Below are 19,920 nucleotides of genomic sequence, written 5' to 3'. Positions count from 1 at the left end.
GAGTTAGTTCACCCAAAATAAACTGTCATTTACTCCTTAGTTCCAAACCTGCATGACACTTTTTTTTTTTTTTTTTTTTTTTTTTTTCCCCATGTAACGCAAAAGGCGATGCCAGGCAGAATGTTAGCCTCTGACAATCTATCTTTTTTCTATTAAAGAATGGTGAATGATGACTGTCAGTCCCTAACATTGTGCCTAAAATCTGCTTTTGTATTTCTACGAGAAAGTCATATAGGTTTGAAATTAATTTCTTTTAATCAATAGTTTTCATGACTTCACTTATTAAAAAATGTGGGAAATGGTATAATTATAGTAGGTAGGTGTGTCCAAACTTTTGACTCTTAGTGTATGACACAAAGACATGGAACTATATATTTTTCACCCACTTTTATTGCTTTCCAGAGTTCTTCGTTTTCTTCTGCTGTAGTTGTGCTTGAAGTTGAACTTTTAATTACAAAATTGAGATTGTCCGATGGAGAACAGGATCTGGTGCTGACATCTACTTCAAACTCATCTTCCATTTTTATTTCAAACTGTGCTGGTTCATTCTACAAGGCAGAAAATAGTGACTGTATTAGCAAGATACAGGAAGTTACAGTACATTTAGAGTAAGATGGCAACTAAAGTTTACAAAAAAGCAGGCCAAGCTACTGACCTCATTGGCAGCAGGGCTGGGTGGTATGACTATATATACCATGGAATGATAAACATGTCAACAGGTAGAGATTTTGCTATGCTATTAATACCTTTTTAATAGATATATTTTTGTGCCTATTAGCGGGTAGGGCTGCTTTTATATTATTTGCAGATTAGAATAACGATGGAACATAATTACGCCTGATTATGTTCTGGCCAATATGTATGAGAGGACTTACTAATTGCTTCGGCAATGTAGCAGGGAGGTCATAAGAGATCCCAAAGATCTCTACGTTGGCACTTTCATAAGGAGACTGGTTATCCGAACTGGCCTGAGAGAGATCAGTTGACTCTGGGTCCTGGATGGGCTGACATGGGTCTGGTGATTGTGGATCTGGACTGGGTTGGGATGAATCATTCAGAGTCTCCTAAAGAAAATCCATGTTTTGGATAAGGCAACAATGAGTGTTGTATCAGATGCAGTGTACTTGAACGTCTACATCTAACAGTTAGATGAGTGGCTGTTCTTTAACTGTGGGTGGTAAATTTTTTTTTTTTTTTTTTTTTTTTTGCTGTCATACCTCTATTTCCGGCACGGTTATTTTCTGTGGTCTTCCTTTTTTTCTGCGAGGTGCCCCAAAATGGTCTTCTGAAAGCTGTTTACCGCACACCCTTAAAGAAGAATGAGAGATCCGATAGTTAAGATGGTTGCAAAATTAGAATATTATACAACTATATTATTAAAGTAATATTCTGGGTTCAAGGTCAATCGACAGCATTTGTGGCATAATGTTGATTACCACACATTAATTTCGACTTGTCATATCAAGCAAAACAATCTGGGTTACAGTCACTTGCAATGGAAGTGAATTGGGGCAATCTGTAAACGTTAAAATACTCTTTCAAAAGTATAGCCACAAGACGCAAATAATATGCCCGTTATGATTTTAGTGTAATAAAATCACTTGCTAACCTTTTCTGTGTAAAGTTTATATCGCCAATTTTACAACTTTGTTGCCATGATGTAACGTTGTAAACACTAAGCTGTAAAGTTAAAATTGCTGTTTTTGCAGGATTACAATTTTATCAGAAGAACAAGCTTCACATTTCTGGCTTTTTAAACCCTTCGTGCCTCACTGTAACCTCAATTCTTGCTTTTTGAAAAGGAAAAATACTTTTTTTTTTTTTCAATTTGGAATGCCCAATGTGCTTTTAAGTCCTCTTGGTTGTGTAGTGATCCGCCTCAGTCCAGGTGGCGGAGGACGAATCCCAGTTGCCTCCGCGTCTGAGATGGTCAACCTGCGCATCTTATCACGTGGCTCGAGCACGTTGCCAGAGAGACATGGTGCGTGTGGAGGCTTCACACCATCCACCACGGCAACCACGTTCAACTCCCCACACGCCCCACTGAGAATGAACCACATTATAGCGATCACAAGGAGGTTACCCCATGTGACTCTACCCTCCCTAACAACTGGGCCAATTTGGTTGCTTAGGAGATCTGGCTGGAGTCACTCAGCACGCCCTGGGATTTGAACTAGCGACTCCAGGGGCGGTAGCCAACATCTTTACCACTGAGCTACCCAGGCCCCCAAGCACCATGTTTTATAAGGCTTTCCTTGAACAGCAACTTGGTTACACCATGCAACTTGTCCATTTAGCCGTTGAAGCATAAAACTGCAAGTTACTTGCGGAGGAACATTGTCTGGGTAATTACGTGAGTTGGGCTTCAGCTCTGCTCTTCTGCATGGATGAATCTGGTGGTTTGAGATGTAGCTAGTTTGAAGACCCATACCACTGTCCTTACTCAAATGAAATCGAGCACTGCAGTCCCACAAAACATAAAATGCCTCTTTATAGTGGCTAACGCTATCTAATGAAGCTAATTGTTATAGAGTTACCTGGCTAACTATAGGTCCAATAAAATATCTTTGTTGCTGAGCAAATAAAAAGCCAACTCTGGGTCAGTTTAAAATCCTTTCCGATCTTAAGTTGTCGCCACACCTCAAAAGCAAAGCCGATGTTGATTCGCGTTTCATTACGGTCTCTTTCCCTTTTTGCTTGCAGACTCTTCTCGGTTCCTGGTTTTTTTTTTTTTTTTTTTTTCAACAGGTGGTTCCTCAGAGGGTTGCCTTTTTTGAACGATCCATGCTCAGTGTTGCTAATTTGTTGTGGCTACAAGCTTTCAGCTTTAAGCTCCTACCACACCTTCCACCACACCATCCCCTTCGGTTAGTGTTCCACGTAGCTCAGTTAAACAAACATAAGGGGGAGCGGACTTCGACATGGGGAAACCACAAGGGGGAGCGGACTTCGACATGGGGGAACCACAAGGGGGAGCGGACTTCGACAAGGGGGAACAGACTTCGATAAGGGGGGACTGACTTCGACAAGGGGGAACCATAAGGGGGGACGGACTTCGACAAGGGGGAACCATAAGGGGGACGGACTTCGACATGGGGGAGCGGACTTCGACAAGGGGGAACCATAAGGGGGGACGGACTTCGACATGGGGGAGCGGACTTCGACAAGGGGGAACCATAAGGGGGAACGGACTTCGACATGGGGGAGCGGACTTCGACAAGGGGGAACCATAAGGGGGAACGGACTTCGATAAGGGGGGACTGACTTCGATAAGGGGGGACGGACTTCGACAAGGGGGAACCATAAGGGGGAACGGACTTCGACATGGGGGAGCGGACTTCGACAAGGGGGAACCACAAGGGGGAACAGACTTCGATAAGGGGGGACTGACTTCGACAAGGGGGAACCATAAGGGGGGACGGACTTCGACAAGGGGGAACCATAAGGGGGAACGGACTTCGACATGGGGGAGCGGATTTCGACAAGGGGGAACCATAAGGGGGAACGGACTTCGACATGGGGGAACGGACTTCGATAAGGGGGGACTGACTTCGACAAGGGGGAACCATAAGGGGGGACTGACTTCGACAAGGGGGAACCATAAGGGGGGACTGACTTCGACAAGGGGGAACCATAAGGGGGGACTGACTTCGACAAGGGGGAACCATAAGGGGGAACGGACTTCGACAAGGGGGAACCATAAGGGGGGACTGACTTCGACATGGGGGAACGGACTTCGACAAGGGGGAACCATAAGGGGGGACTGACTTCAACAGAACACCGGTCCTTCCTTTATTTACGGACATGATTTAAAGGTGCACAGACGAAGTATGCAATTTTCTGGGAAATCCGTCCATACAGCTCTAAAATATAAATCATTATTATAGGCTAAACATAGTGAATCGGGGTAAGGCAAAAACACTGTTTGGAAACTGATTCATGGTGTACTCGTGCATGAATTAAAATGCAAATTTCTGTTTCTAAACAAAGTTATTGTATGGTAACCGAGATTAAAATCAGCTTTTGTATTTCCACGAAAGAAAGAACGTCATAGGGGCCTTTAAACAACATTAGGGGAAGTAACAGAACTGTCATTTTGGGTGAACTACCCCTTTAACGCACTATTCTGCATTTGTAAACAACAGATGACATCGGTCTGCTGTAGGTACACCCACTTGTATTGTCACACCCCTTGTTTACCATTTTAAAAAAAGCGTATTCGTAATTTGAATTCCTTACCTGTCCAGCAGATAATGAGCAACCTCCGCGTCATTCTTCATGCCTTTCTCTGCCATTAGCGCTTTCCACCTAAAATAGGCCTCGCCGATGTATACTCTGAATTTCTGCCTCAGTCGGTCTCTCTCTCGCTTTTTTTCAGTCCTCTGTCGCTTTCTCGCCACTTTTGGTAGTGTCTCCGCTGCTAAAGCATAAACATGGTCCATAGTTTCCTCCTGCAAACAGCATTAACGCTGACAACACTGCACCACAGCTTTTACAAATAGTGGAGATCGCAAAATGCGTTTAGCGTCGAGAGGAAAAAAACGCGTAAATTGATCACACGTACGTAAGACTGATGTCATTAAAACGTCTTCCTTGTGGGATCCCGGAGCATCTTCTATGTATATAATTGACAATCTCTGCACTTTTACCATAGTAGAGAGCGCAACGGTCATCTAGCGTGTTACGACAGTAAGTCAACGTTTGCGGATACCATACAAATGAATGGGGAGAGCCGTAAACTAACACCTACCTTGTCGCAAAATTGATGTTTTCTTAATAAAACAGCAATTTTATCGTAGTAAACACAACACAGTTGATTCCAAAATTATTTATTTTGGTGTAAAACATGTTTAAAATTAGTGGACAGGCAGTAAATTCATTAAATAAGCTGTTTCCTCACAAAAGAAGTTTATTCAGCATCTCCATAGACCTTCATTTAAAGGGGGGGGGGGTGACTGTCTGTTGTCTCTTCGCCAGTGTACCGCCCTAGAATGTCTATGGGACCGCTGCGTTAAGCAAGCTTATTGTCTCGCCTATTAACAGGGCTCTGGCGGAGGGTGTTTCTGACAGCGCGTGATGTAAATATGGCAGCGTTAGCAAATGTAAAGGAAGCGGCTGGTCATGTGAGATCAACATGGCGTCTAGCATGCGGATGGATCGCCGTAATGTAGAATAAACTGCTGGTATACCACATACCAGTATACATCATTTTGAACCCATGTCAAAAATGTTTTTAGGTGATTTAAACATAAATTGGGGGAAAGTACTTGGAGCATCTTTTGATTATAAACTTGGATTGGAATGATTTACAAGAGCTTTATTAATACTGACTGTTAATTTAACAGTTTTTATGAACTGGTTCCTTAATAAAAACATATGTGATTTGCATAATCTCTCTTTTCTCAGTAATATCCAATTCCCAGCATCAAATTTACTGTTTTCCTTACCAGTAGTTAATGTATTGTATAGGGTTCTTTTGAGAATTGTGTGCTTTTGAGTTGCATCTACTCATTTTTGTCTTCGTTTCTAACCCCTGCAGAGTCTGGGAAACCTCTGATGGTGTTGCACGGGACTCCTGAGTTTGTGGCCCCAGAAGTGGTCAATTATGAGCCTGTGGATCTGGCCACTGACATGTGGAGCATTGGTGTTATATGCTACATCCTGTAAGGGCTAAAATGGAATTGAGTAATTATGGCAACTCTGGCTGTCACCAACTTCCTTTAATCAATTATTAATGAACGTATCCAAGTGTTTTGTTTTCTGTAATACATTTCCCCCCCCCATGCTTTCTCAGATTGAGTGGTGAGTCTCCGTTCCAGGGCAGCAGCGAAGCAGAAACTCTTGCTCTGGTAACTGCGGCTCAGTGGGAATTTGATCCGGAGAGTTTTAATGACATCACAGATGAGGCTAAAGATTTCATAAGTGGCTTGTTGACAAAGGACAAGAGGTACCTTGAGGAAATGTGATTCACGAGAAATAAACATGGTCACTTTCTAAATGTTTTGCTTGGGTTTTATAGTTGCGAAGTAGGCTTATCAGCTTTTAAAAGGAGAAAACTGTTCCCACATTTTTTGCCAAAGTTGAAAGATTTAAAGTCTACTGTATTTTGGTGCACATTTATTTCTAAGCTAGCTAATCAAGTAAGATGCCAACATGGACTGTTTGCGTGACATGCCCTCATCTTCAAACCATGAATAAACAAAACAATGCTAGGTTAAAGAAAATACTGTTGGGTTGCAACTCAATTTTCAACATAAAATCTGGGTCCTGAAGCAAGACCAGTTTGAATCACTCTTTGATTTTTATTAACACAGATCACGACTATCTTGTGAGAAAGCTTTAGCTCATCCCTGGATGGCCACATTTGACGACTCGAACTGTCGAATAACCAAATCCCTCAACAAAGACAAGATGAGGAAGTTCCTTGCCAGGCAGAAATGGAAGGTATGAAAATTATAAGCTATTCTTGTTGAAGCAGTGTTGGCATCCCAAACTATGATGTACCATCAGAAAAAAAGAAATTCCTTCAGATGGTCATCAGTTGTTAACTTTTTGGGGAAATGCAAAGCTTCTACATTACAGTTCTGTGTTGCAGAAAACTGGTAAAGCCCTGCTCGCACTGAAGAGGATGTCTCTGTCCTGCAAATCTGATGGAGCACATTCTCCCTGCAGTTCTGTAGATGGTAAAATATACACATGGCCACTAGAAATAAAGCATCATCTAGTGTCTTCTGTGATCAAACCTATTCTTCTCTTTCTCTCTCTGCCTCTGCTATTGTGTTTCAGATCGTGGTCTGGGAAAGGAGGCAGAACAAGCCGTAGAATCTCTGGAAAAGCACATGAGGTGTGAACCGTGCTTCTATAAGGCCCTACATGACCTCACTGAGACCTCTGGAGCGACAGTGCACTTGGCCTGTACAATACGTGGTACTGTCAACTCGCACTCCATTCTTCACAGAAACGGAACATTTTTACCTAAATAAAAATGGGAGGCTAAAACTTAAAACTGCTATACTTGTGTGCATCTGAAGTGACATTTGCGATATAGCCCACCCATTAGTGCAAACTCATATTTTTATTTCTGACTACAGGATATCCGGACCCGGAGGTGGTTTGGTTGTTTAATGAGGAGCCTTTGGCAAAGACGGAGCGAGTTCAGATTAATTATGACAAAGACGGCATCTGCACTCTCACCCTTGCTCGCGTACAACCAGGAGATTCTGGGATTTACAAATGTTGTGCCTCCAACGGCCTGGGACAGGCACTGTGTTCTGCCAGACTCACTGTGGAACTCTAGAACACGAAACATGGAGTCTTGACAATGTAAAAGAACCAGTTTGTGTTTATTTTAAAAGTGGGACATAATTGATCTTGACTTCTGGGACAGGAACCATTAGCCAATGCAGATCATGATGAAAAGACAATGCACTTTCTAAACTATTTGTCCACATTTGTCATTTAGAAGCTGTTGTAATTCACAGTTTGCAGTATTGTTAAATTCACAATTCACCCCACAAACTTATGTTGCCTTAAGCAAGTACCGTTTCCAGAATGTGACATGGTGTGGAATATTTCGGTCATCTTCCACTGGTTAAGCTGTTTGAGGCTGGATTTATCTAAAGGTTAATGGTGTTTATAACACATGGAAAATCTTGATTTATGATTGTTCTAAAACTGTTTCAGTGACTACATTTTGATGATTTTTAAAGTCATATTTGTTTTACGTGTGTGTATGTAGTTTTGTATAAATTAAATGGGAATGTTGGAATAAAGCAAAAGCATTTTAAACAAGGTTGATGTTTTAATGACCCATTAAAATATCAAGATTTGTTCACTTTCCATTTGTTGCATCCAAAATCATGCATTAAATTGACCTGAAATCATTCTTGACCAATTGGTCACTTGCTAAATTTGACATTCAAACATGCATGTTCATTTTGGTCTTCAAGAGGCACAGCTTTATAGAGTTCTATGATTTTATCAGTATAGACCAACTACAAAACATTCATGGTCAAAACTTTGCCACAGAACTTAATTTCTTTAGTTCAGCGTTAACAAGTATGAATGAATGGGCATGTTGACAATCAAACTGACATCTGACAATAGGCACAGAAGTAAGGTACATTGCAGGTGGTGCTCAAGGTCTTCCTCAGTCATAAATCCATTTCACAGCATTATAAGAGCAACACATTTATGAACCAATATGGATGCACCTATTCACTTGTGCAGTTTACAGCCGTTCAGTAAACAAATGCTTAATGATTTTAAAAGCAATCACTTGATGATTCTAATCAAATGATCAACTAAGAAAAACAGTCCGGTGTTACTATTTAGCTACATTTTGAAAATTAGATCTAGTCCTGTTCTTATGAATCAGAAGCAACTCTGTTGAGCGTTGCGTTTGTGTGTGGATCTGTTCGATCAGAATGAAGAACTGATTTCCTCTTGTCTTCTCTGCTGTATCCGCTGTTGTAAAAGATTCCAGGCTTTCAATACCTGGGGAGATACATACATGTAAAAAATAAAGCAAGTGCTCTCTCACACTGCATTAAAGGGATAGTTTACCCAGAAATAGCTTACTTCTGCAGAACACAAAGATTTTTAGAATATCTCGGCTCTGTATGGTGGCCAGAACTTTGAAGTTCCAAAAAGCACATAAAGGAAACAACAGTAATCCATACTACCCCAGGGGTTGAATCTGTATCTTCAGAAGCGAAATGATAGGTTTGGGTGAGAAACAGATCAATATTTAAGTCCTTTTTTACTATAAATTCTCCTCCCTGCTCAGTAGGTGACAATATGCATGAAGAATGCGAATCACCAAAAACAAAAGAACGTGAAAGTAAAGTTTATAGTAAGAAAGGACTTGAATATTGATCTGTTTCTCACCCACACCTATCATATCCCTTCTGAAGACAAGGACTAAACCATTGGAGTCGTATGGATTACTTTTATGCTGCCTTTATGTGCTTTTAGGACCTTTCGCTTGCATTGTATGGACCTACAGTGCTGAGATATTCTTCTAAAAAATCTTTGTGTTCAGCAGAAGAAAGTAAGCCACACACATCCAGGATGTCATGAGGGTGAGTGATGCATTTTCATTCTTGGGTGAACTGACCCTTTAACCATTAGACTGAAATGTTTCATAATAAAAGTCATTAACATGGCAGCGATCTGCTCTTCATCTCATGTGAGTGTACATCATTTTAAACATTTTACACAAATATTATTCATTTCAAGATGTGTACAACTTTAATGTGCACTCGGTAACATTTGTGTTTATGTTGTGCTGGCACGCCTTATTTAGCGGCGTAAATCTAGATTCTAATTTGTTTTATATTTTCCATTTTAAAATGATTTAGTGTCAATTTATAACATTATACTTAGTTTTTTATTACCCTGTGATTAGTTTAAGAAAAAGTTACCACAGCTGCGATAAGGTTTCATTTTAAACATATTTTTCAAAAACACCATTCTATTAGTATTTCTTTCCAATTAAACGTTTAGCAAAATCACTGAGTGCACCTTTAACTAAACTTCTATTTCAGTCTATCCATCTTTTCTGGTGTGGAACACAAGAAAGGAGGTTAAAATATATTTTAAGTGTGCATACTTCTCTCTGAGTGACATCAGGTTCCCATAGTGTGCACAGCACTACATTGGCATGTTCTATCAGCTTGGCATTGGGCCACTGGCTCTTCAGTCTCCTCATGGCGTCCTCCTCCTTTACACCATCACGCTGGACTATACGCTTCACTGCCTGAGATAAGAGAGGTTTAATGCATCTATACATCCCAGTACTCTAGTACATATTAAAAAAAGCCCTCTGTAAAGCTTTTGTACTTCTTCTTCTGGGATGGTGGCCACCCAAACCTCATGCACCAAATGAGTCCACCCAGCCTCGAGCAACACGGCCGCATCCACAACACAAACATGTTTACCTGAGAACAGAAAATCAGAATTACACAAACGGGAGGAGTTGTACCATTCAAAAGAAATAGCTTAGCTACAGAGAGAAGAAAGAAAGCTCCAAATAAAACAGCTCACCCTGTACTTTTGCTTGTTCTATTCTATTCTTCACCAGCAGGGCGATCTCAGGCCACACTATATCTGTCAGAGCTTTCAAACGTTCCTGAAAAACGCATTCAGCAACACGCACAAAAACACAACATAAGCCGGATGGAAAATATGATGTCTAAACATAATATTTCTCTGCAGTTCAAATTACCTGGTTCCCAAATACTTTCCCGCCCAGTACTTTTCTGTTAATGGTTTTATCCTTGTTAAGGATATCTGACAACAAAGAGAAAGAAACAAAAATTCTGATTTAACTCTTAATTGATTAATGAAGTTATAACTTGGCCCATATGAAATCTGCAGTGGTTAAATCCATGTCTTCAGAAACAATATGATAGGTGTGGTGAGAAGCATCAATATTTAAGTCCTTTTTTTATTATAAATCTCCACTTTCACTTTCACTTCCAAATTCTTCTTCTTTTGTTTTTGGCAATTCGCATTCTTCGTGCATATCGCCACCTACTGGAGTCATATGGATAACTTTTATATTGCCTTTATGTGATTTTTGGATCTTCAAAGTTCTGGCCACCATTCACTTGCACTGCATGGACCTGCAGAGCTGAGATATTCTTCTAAAAATCTTTTTTGTGTAGCAGAAGAAAGTAAGTCATACACATCTGGGATTTTGTGAGGGTGAGTAAATGATGAGAGAACTGTCATTCTTGGGTGAACTATTACTTTAAGGGGAAAAAATTCTACAGAATGGACTTAAACATGGTAAAATATGTTAAACTGCACTGAGAGTTCGACTAAAATATTTGAAGGAATATTCCAGGTTCAGTATAAGTTAAGCTCAATCGACAGCATTTGTGGCATAATGTTGATTGCCACAAAAATAATAAACAAAAAATTTATAAAAATACATTTATTTAAAAAAAGCCAAAATCAGAGCTACAGTAAGGCATGTACAATGGAAGTGAATGGGGCCAGTTCGAAAACGTTAAAGTACACATTGTTTCAAAGGCAAAGCCTATACTTTTGAAACAGTGTGTATTCTACGGTTTACAGACTGGCCCCATTCACTTCCATTATAAATGCCTCACTGTAACCCCCAATTTTTTTATTTTTTTTTTTATTTTTTTTTGTTGTAATTAACATTATGCCACAAATGCAGTTGATTGAGCTTAACTTGTATTGAACCCGGAATATTTCTTTAATCAGTGAAAAACCCTGCCGTAAATCTAACAAATTGTGAGATTCATTAGGTCACATTATGTTCAAGAGATTCCTTTTTTATTTCTCCATACCTGGGCCAAACTCCTGCAGGACTTTGTGGTATACAGATGTGCCCAATAGGTAAGCCTCATGACCCAGCTGATCGCAGTCAATCCATACAGCACCGAGCCCCTCCAGTCTGCGAGCTATAGAGCTCTTCCCCGATCCACTGCCACCCGTCAGACCGATCACATATGGATCCAGAGAGAGATCGGGCCGAGGCTAGTTCCAGAGGAACATAAAATGAAATCAATACTAAGAACTTTCCTTTAATGGAGATTAAATCAAAGTAATAAACAAAAACTTTTGGGTGAACTATCCCTTTAATTCTGTCATCATTCACTCACTCTCATGTTGTTCCAAAAATGTATGACTTTCTTTCCTCTATGGAACATAGAGATGTGAGGTAGAATTTCAGCCACAGTCACCATTCTCTTTAATTGCATCTTTTTTCCATACAATAAAAGTTAATGGTGACTGAGGGCTGAATATTGCGAGTAAATATTTTTGGGTGAAATATCCCTTCAAAGAGTCTTTTTAAACTACATCAAACAGGTCAAAATGCTATTTTTTTTTATTTATTTTTTTACAAATATATCATAGTGTATATGATCATACAGTATAACCAAATTACATAACATATAAATAATACATCACAGTGCAATAACTAGATTTTAATATAAATATTTACATAAATATGGCCTAATAAATCTCATGAGACATTTTATCTTGTCAAAGAATGAGAACTTGAATAACTGTTCAAACATCATACTATTCAATATGTCCTTATGGACAATAATATTTCCAGTAACAACAATATTTTTTCCAATAATGCCTGTCATTTTCTCGAATTCTAGAAAAATTTAAAACACCTTGAGTTGAAAATATGCTACTAATGTAACAAAAGCTCCATAAACAGCACAATTTAAGAACTATAAGAATTAATGCTCAAATAACCATATTGCATGTGCAATAAATAGTTTTATATGGAAATACCCATTATTTTACTATTGTGTATACAGTGGCAAGAAAATGTATGGGAACTGGCTGGTTTTCTGCATTAATTGGTCATAAAATGTGATCTCATCTTCATCAAAGTCACAAGTATAGACAAACACAATGTGCTTAAGCTGACAACACACAAACATTCACAGTGCTGTGGTTTCACACAGATTAAAAACTGGTCGATCCTCTTTTGGCAGCAATAACCTCAACCAAGCATTTCCTGTAGCTGCAGATTAGATCTGCACAACGTTCAGAAGGAATTTTGGACCATTCTTCCTTACAGAACTGCTTCAGCTCAGCCATATTCTTAGGATGTCTGGTGTGAACGGCTCTCTTGAGGTCATTTCACCGCACCTCTATTGGGTTAAGGTCTGGGCTCTGACTAGGACACTGCAAAAAGTGGGTTTATTTGTCTGAAGTCATTCTGTTGTGGACTTACTTCAATGTTTAGGGTCATTGTCCTGCTGCATCACCCAACTTCTGAGCTTCAGCTGGCACACAGCCACCCTGAAATTATCCTGTAGGATATCTTGATAAACTTGGGAATTCATTTTTCCGTCGATGATGGCAAGCGTTCCAGGCCCCAAAGCAGTCCCAAATCATGATGCTCTCTCCACCGTACTTCACCGTTGGGATGCTGTTTTCATGTTGGTATGCAGTGCCCTTTTTATGCCATACGTAGTGCTGCGTGTTCTTCCCAAACAATTCAACTTTAGTTTCATCAGTCCACAGAATTTTTTTTCCAGTAGCGTTGTGGAGTGTCAAGGTGGTCTTTGGCAACTTCAGGTGCGCAGCAATGTTTTGTTGGAAAGCAGCGGCTTCCTTCGTGGTGTCCTGCCATGGACACATGCTCGTTTCATGTTTTCCGTATAGTAGACTCATGATCAGAGATGTTAACCAGTTCCAATGATCCCTTCAAGTCTTTAGCTGTCACTCTAGGGTTCTTTTTTACCTCATTGAGCATTCTGTGGTGTGCCCTTTGAGTCATCTTGGCTGGACGGCCACTTCTAGTGAGAGTAGCCACAGTACTAAATTATCTCCATTTATAGACAGTTTGTCTAACTGTGGACAGATGAATATCTAAGCTCTACAAGATAACTTTTTAACCCTTAATAGCTTTACGCAAGCAAAAATTATTGATCGCAAGTCTTCTGAGGTCTCTTTTTTGCGAGGAATGGTCCTCGTCAGCAGATGCTTCTTGTGAATAACAAACTCAAAATGTTTGAGCGCTTTTTATAAGTCAAAGTAGCTCTAACCCACACCTCTAATCTAGTTTCATAAATTTGCATTTGTTGACATCTTTAGCCTAGGAGTTCACTTACTTTTTCCACAGCACTGTGAAAGTTTAATGGGCTGTGATCAATAAAGACATGAAAGATTCTAATTGTTTGTGTGTTATTTGCTTAAGCACATTGTGTTTGTCTATACTTGTGACTTTGATGAAGATGAGATCACATTTTATGACCAATTAATGCAGAAAACCAGCTAATTCCAAACTGTTCACATACTTTTTTTTTTTTTTTTTTGCCATTGTATATCCTCTCTTGTGTAATACTGTCTATTTATTGTCTGTAATTTACTGAATGTTTGCTATACCTCAGCACCGTAGTCTCCAGTTTTTCTCCAGGAAAAAACGAAATCACAAATCTGCCATATAACTGTATTGATCAGGTCTCGGAAAGTTATGAAATATTAGCTCATATCAAACTGCATAACAAAATTCCATCAAATTGAACTAATCTCTAACTTGATCAAATAAAAACTAAATATTTTAAGTTTTATTTAATTTTGTTAAAAATTATACAATTCTATTTGATGGAATGTTGTTACGAAATTGAAATGTGTAATTCTCCAAAATAGGCAAAAACTGTATGTTAATGAATAATGAATACGAATAAATATGTAATCTCAAAACATGAGGAATAGAATCTAGGGATGGCAATAGAAAGCTGAGATAATGATCACATTAAAGGCCTGAATGTTCTTCATTAAATTCCACAAATTGGTGAAATTAACATGAAGTCTGTGCTTTATTCCAATATACAGAATTTAAGTTTCACCACTCTAGCACAGTTTAAGAACTATAAGAACTAATGCTTGAAGGATGTATGTACGTATGTATGTATGTATGTATGTATGTATGTATGGGTTAGTTAAGGGGTTGATTGTCTTCCAATAAAAATAAATGATTCAGTGACTGATTAAATGAATGGAATGAATGAATGATCCCTACTGGAAAAAGTCATACCAAGGCAAGCTAGTTTTTGGAACATGGTAGCTGGATTGTTTCTAAACAACCAAGATGGTAAAGGTTTATAAGGTTGGATTTTTTTTCATCTGATTTGCCTTTTAGACCACCTAAGACCAGCTTGGAAAAGGTAGAAACTGGTTTTCACTGGATTTTCCAGCAGGGAAATCTATAGATAAAGAGTTGTGGATCCTGATGAATATGAATGAATGATGTACAGTATAAACAAGTAAACAGGGTCTTACAGCAAGAGGTTTGAGCAGTGTGCCCAGTAATCTCGTTCTTAGACTGGAAGAACTGATCTTCTCTTCCTCGATGTCAGCGCGATGGGCGTCTTTCAAAAGCTGGATCTCATACAGAACCAACTCTGCCAATTTCTGCACAGTACACATAAAAGTACTTCAACACACATTATAAACCAAAAAAAGATCAAATTATTGAGAGATTTAGACAGAAGCAAAGTCCAAATGTTTCACTGTGGTCACCATAGTAACTGCACTTTCACCCAAACCGAAAAATAATAAGTTCAAAGATCACAAAGATCTAGTTTATAACTTACTCAAAGATTAAACTTACTCTAAGATTAAACACTTAGATAGTGATCATAAATCCACACTAAATGTTTTGTCTTCATTTTGAACAGCATATCTATTATTTTACCATTTACAACCCAACAAATTATTTGATGTGAAATGTTTTGCTTAAAAAGTGTACTTGTTGGGGGCCTGGGTAGCTCAGCAAGTAAAGACGCTGACTACCACCCCTGGAGTCGTGAATTCGAATCCAGGGCGTGCTGAGTGATTCCAGCCAGGTCTCCTAAGCAACCAATTTGGCCCGGTTGCTAGGGAGGGTAGAGTCACATGGGGTAACCTCCTTGTGGTCGCTAAAATGTGGTTCGCTCTTGGTGGGGCGTGTGGTGAGTTGTGCATGAAGCCTCCACATGCGCTATGTCTCCGCGGTAACGCGCTCAACAAGCCACGTGATAAGATGCTCGGATTGACGTCTCAGACGCGGAGGCAACTGAGATTCGTCCTTCACCACCCAGATTGAGGCGAGTCACTATGCCACCACGCGCACTGGGAATTAGGCACTCCAAATTGGGGAGAAAAAGGGGAGAAAAAAAAATGTACTTGTGCTTGCTATCTTTAAAATAAACATCACATGCTTTGATATTTTGTTATTTAAGTAATGATCATATATTTTTAAGTATGACTTAAAGCTGAAGTGTGTAACTGCTGCACCACTAGCTCCACCAAACGCAATTGCAAAAATAAACATTGTTTTCAAAACAGCTTTCTGTATACGCCCCCCTTCTGCCGTTGGTCAAACAAACCAATAGTCCCGCCACCAACTCACGCAATTGGTCGAGCCAATGTTATTGTCTCTCTTGAGACTGACCACTCAAAACAAACAGAGGAATTTTCATAGCACCACAGAGACACAGTGTTTACAGTTTTCTAGAAAATTAACCTACTTACAGTTTCTCTGCATATTAGGCTGGGACTGGAGAAAATATTTTAACACTGATAAAGTTACACACTTCATCTAGGAGTGTCCGAATACTTATTGGGGCCACTGTATATCAAAGTTGTGGTTCTATGGTGTAACAGAGTAAAATGCGAAAGATAAAGGTCTTTTTTTAGGCACTGTATGACAACAATAACGTTCTCACATTTTCCACACGCCTTCGGTTGACAGCTTCACCCCCTTTCTTCGTCTCTTCACTGACCACAATACACTGCAGCTCAGGGTCGCTGATAGAGGGGCCAAAAGGATCCGAGAGAGGAACGATTTCATACTTGAGAGATGGTTTGACATCGTTCAGAAACTCCTGTAGCTTCTGTACGCGAATATTGTACGGTTCTATCAACTCCTTCAAGACCTTATCTACACAAACACACATAGAAACAGAGTGTGAAAAGCTTAAAATAGACAGTTAAAGGAAAAGTTCACCTAATAATGAAAATTCTGTATTTAGGCACCCTCGTGTCATTCCATAACCATATTTTACGAGTTTTTATAGACTACGGCAAAGAAAACCCCACCAAAAACAACTACACCTCTCTTGAGGTCATAAACTAGCTTTGTGTAAGTAACGGAAACAAAATTTATTTGTATTTATTTAATTTAATTTAATCGGCCAATGCTAATAATCCCATAATGGCCAGATATCGGCCGATGTGTGGGTCTATGACTAATTACAGCACATGTGAGATTTAATGCAGTTTTGGGCGTAAATGACACCAAATCTGGTGCAACGCATTAATGCGGCATTTGTATTTATTTCATTTAATTTAATCGGCCAATGACGATAACTGCAAAATGGCCAAATATCATCCGATTAATCTGTATGGCCGATATATCGGTCTATCAATAATTACGACACATGTGAGATCTAATGCCGTTTTGAACGTAAAAGATGCCAAACCTGGTGCAACACTTTAATGCAGCATTTTTAGACTGAACATCAGCACAAATGAGATTTCAGATCTTTGCTGAAGGTAAAGATTATCCTATAACCATGTTTGCTTGGCCGATTAACAAGACTGTTAACTTTCACTTGTGTCAGTTTTAAAATCTACCAATAGATTTGTCAATGGATAGTCAACACTTTCTCTTTTCAAGGTTTTTCCTTTTCAAGTTTATGCAAATTTCAGGAAATATTCCATAAAATAAGTGTTTGTTTCACTTTAGAAATTTTGTGTACATCTGATTTGCTGTTGTTAAATTGTATTATGTTTATCTGCATTTATATCTGCCATCCTGCCCACTAAATATCAGTATCGGCATCAGCCATTGAAAAAACAATATTGCTAGTAGTGACCGAATGTAACACGGCAGTTTAAAAATGGATGGTTTTTAGTAAATAACAACTTAAATTTCTGTTCCTCACACAAAGCTTGTATGGCTTGGAATATAGCAGACAAGTCGCATTGACTACTTTTATGGTTCTTTCATGATATTTTTTGTCCTTTTTGAAGGCTGACAGACACGGTCACTTTGCACTGTCCTTTTATAGAAAAAAAACCCCGCATAAATATTTGTAAAAAATTTTAAGTGGAAGTTTAAGTGGAAAAGTGTAAATATCTGTTAAAAATATCAGTTAAACCGATTATCGTTCTATTTCTACTTTTCAAACATAATTTTAAAGGGTCTCCACTTACTTTTCAATAGTTCCTGGTCACACACGCCAATTAGAAAGCGTCTATTGGCCAGCAGACAGGATATATTCAACAGGGTCCTGTGGGCACCATGTAGACGGTCAAAAGTGCCGCCCACCACAACATCACTGAACGTCTCTAAGGATTCTGATTGTGTTTGTCTTCCTCTCTCATTATCTTCCTCACTGCAAACCTCTTCTAGTTTTGGGTGCAGAAGGACGGATGAGAGACTGGGTGTGCAGATGTAGCAGTGACCCGCATACTTCTGCAAGCACTGGGTGACTAGTGAGGACTGGCCGGGATCTTGGATGGGGAAGTCTGTCAACACCACTTCGGGTGAGTGGGACAGTGTCTGTGGGTAGGGAAATGGGCTGTTGGTTCCAACCGACCCTGCCGAAGAGACTCCCGATTGGGCACGGACGTTAGTAAGCAAGACTCTGACGTCAAGGTGCCCGCAAATATCGGCTGCATTGCTGTAAAGGCGGGAGATGAGGCTGCAAAGATCCACCACGGGTGGGATATAGACGGGCCACACCAGCCCACCTGGGCCCAGGTTGAGACCGGGGTGGAGATGGACATAAAGTGTGCGTTCCACCACCTGCGCCGCAGAGGTGAGGACAGGTGCGATGCGGAGAGGAAGGACGTGTAAGGGAGATGTAAGGACCAGGATACCAGTGCTGAACATGGACATGATTGACAGCTGATGATGACTTCCTGATCACCTTTGGGAAGCTGAAATATTTAATGAAAGATCTGATCACATTTCACATAATCAGCATGGACAAGTGCTTGATGAAGTTCTGTAAAGATTGTGTTTTACACATATATACTGATAATATATATATATATATATATATATTATTTTACATTGGATGCATTTTAAGTTGCTTTGGATAAAAGCATTTGCCAAATGAAAGGCTGTAAATGCAAAAAAAGTATTTTTTATAAATACAGTCTAATGTCTGACTGCTTGTGCAACATCTTAAAAAATTTGATGCAAATCTGGTTTATGAGCAATGCTCACATATTGTTACTTTGCCGTGTTCACATTAACTTATACTATGTTACATCACACCAGTAGGCCTAAGTGTAATTTCATATGCATCCATATTTTCTATTCTATTCTATAACCTTTAATACGGTACTTTGATTAAATTTTAAACAAAGCATGAATAAATTAATAAGATATTTGGTATAGAATAGAATAATCACTCTTAACTCTGTAACTTTTATTACATTTTAAATAAAATGTAACAAAATACCCACATCCTCCACAATTTTAGCAATAAATGCATTGAGTTAATATGCTTTATTAATAAAAATTGTATATCCTTTCTTTATGCTAAAATGAGAACTTTCCTGACCCATGACCCATATATATCATTTATATGTCAAAAAATGTATTTATTTAAATTTTTTGAATAATAAAAAAAAATTTATTTAATTTTTTTTTTGATTATTTGTCGTCTTTATCTTATTTATAATACATTTTGGATGGTTTATAAATATTTTTTTTATTAAAAAAAATTATTTTTTATTTTTTTCCTTCACCTGTACTTGTCTTTATGATTGTATTCATACACTGTTTGATCAAATTGAACACACACACATATATATATATATATATATATATATTTTAAAAAAAACTCCACAGTTTTACCACCATCTGTAGACTTTTCAGACGGTCCTTTACCGCACCCTCCAAAGTATCAGCACGTTTTAGCACAATGTGTGGACTTTTCAGACGGTCCCTTACCCACCGTAGGCAAATTTTCCAACTTATATCAATGTTAAATTGGCGATGTGGAACGATTTCACCGTGACGCCATCTGACCAGCTTAAATACGGGACAAATCGCTTCCCGTATTGAACGCATCATTTTATCTTTAAATACGGGACGATCCCATATTTTACGGGACGGGTGGCAACCCTAATTAAAAGCAGTTGATCTCTTAATTTATCCACGCATGATTCCAGACTGCTGCAAAACAACACACACATAGAGCTGATCCGGAAAAACAGACATAATTAAACCCTGCTTCTGCAAAACCTACCTGAGCGTTTTCTGGCGTTTAGGGTGTTTAGAATCGCGAAATGTAGAATAATATCTCAGATGGAAACTGTATACGGTCAGACTTCTTCATAATGACTTTTTAAAGCACTAATATTTTGCTCACAAGAGCTCACTCAGGTCCAGTTGACCTAGACGGCCAT

The 19,920-nt window shown here is 39.1% G+C and overlaps 3 protein-coding genes across 3 annotated transcripts in view; 1 reads left to right on the top strand and 2 right to left on the bottom strand.

Moving 5' to 3' along the window:
• Positions 1 to 4,689, bottom strand: part of LOC127431578 (uncharacterized) — a 5,603-nt gene extending 914 nt beyond the window's left edge. Inside the window, exons 1-4 of the mRNA XM_051682050.1 lie at positions 4,240 to 4,689; positions 1,218 to 1,308; positions 876 to 1,064; positions 387 to 548 (exon numbers count right to left, since the gene is read on the bottom strand). Of these exons, the coding sequence (XP_051538010.1) occupies positions 387 to 548; positions 876 to 1,064; positions 1,218 to 1,308; positions 4,240 to 4,442 (645 nt within the window). The 5' untranslated portion in view covers positions 4,443 to 4,689. The remainder of the gene's footprint in view (positions 1 to 386; positions 549 to 875; positions 1,065 to 1,217; positions 1,309 to 4,239) is intronic.
• Positions 1 to 7,791, top strand: part of LOC127431551 (myosin light chain kinase, smooth muscle-like) — a 20,566-nt gene extending 12,775 nt beyond the window's left edge. The window contains exons 9-14 of the mRNA XM_051682011.1: positions 5,540 to 5,663; positions 5,795 to 5,947; positions 6,315 to 6,444; positions 6,596 to 6,683; positions 6,787 to 6,927; positions 7,092 to 7,791. Coding sequence (XP_051537971.1) covers positions 5,540 to 5,663; positions 5,795 to 5,947; positions 6,315 to 6,444; positions 6,596 to 6,683; positions 6,787 to 6,927; positions 7,092 to 7,297 — 842 coding nt within the window. The 3' untranslated portion in view covers positions 7,298 to 7,791. The remainder of the gene's footprint in view (positions 1 to 5,539; positions 5,664 to 5,794; positions 5,948 to 6,314; positions 6,445 to 6,595; positions 6,684 to 6,786; positions 6,928 to 7,091) is intronic.
• coasy (CoA synthase) lies at positions 7,782 to 19,920 on the bottom strand. Its single transcript, XM_051682025.1, has 10 exons — positions 19,761 to 19,920; positions 17,710 to 18,438; positions 16,218 to 16,432; positions 14,791 to 14,922; positions 11,325 to 11,514; positions 10,229 to 10,293; positions 10,048 to 10,132; positions 9,844 to 9,941; positions 9,614 to 9,760; positions 7,782 to 8,496 (listed from the first exon to the last, which is right to left on the bottom strand). Exons 2-10 carry the CDS (start codon positions 18,395 to 18,397, stop codon positions 8,422 to 8,424), a joined length of 1,695 nt encoding a protein of 564 aa, XP_051537985.1. The 5' UTR covers positions 18,398 to 18,438; positions 19,761 to 19,920; the 3' UTR covers positions 7,782 to 8,421.

Source organism: Myxocyprinus asiaticus, chromosome 41 (assembly GCF_019703515.2).
Source record: "Myxocyprinus asiaticus isolate MX2 ecotype Aquarium Trade chromosome 41, UBuf_Myxa_2, whole genome shotgun sequence".
Lineage (NCBI taxonomy): Eukaryota > Metazoa > Chordata > Actinopteri > Cypriniformes > Catostomidae > Myxocyprinus > Myxocyprinus asiaticus.
Note: the sequence above shows the minus strand (reverse complement) of the source record. Positions and strands in the feature narration are given on the sequence as shown.

What these genes read in the sequence shown, in the direction of transcription:
- coasy (XM_051682025.1), bottom strand. Translation starts at nt 18,397, where the DNA reads ATGTCCATGTTCAGCACTGGTATCCTGGTCCTTACATCTCCCTTACAC. An exon ending in TGACCAGGAACTATTGAAAA is followed by an intron (nt 16,433 to 17,709) that starts GTAAGTGGAGAC and finishes GTGTTTGTGTAG; the next exon opens with ATAAGGTCTTGAAGGAGTTG. An exon ending in CACTGCTCAAACCTCTTGCT is followed by an intron (nt 11,515 to 14,790) that starts GTAAGACCCTGT and finishes CTCTGGAACTAG; the next exon opens with CCTCGGCCCGATCTCTCTCT.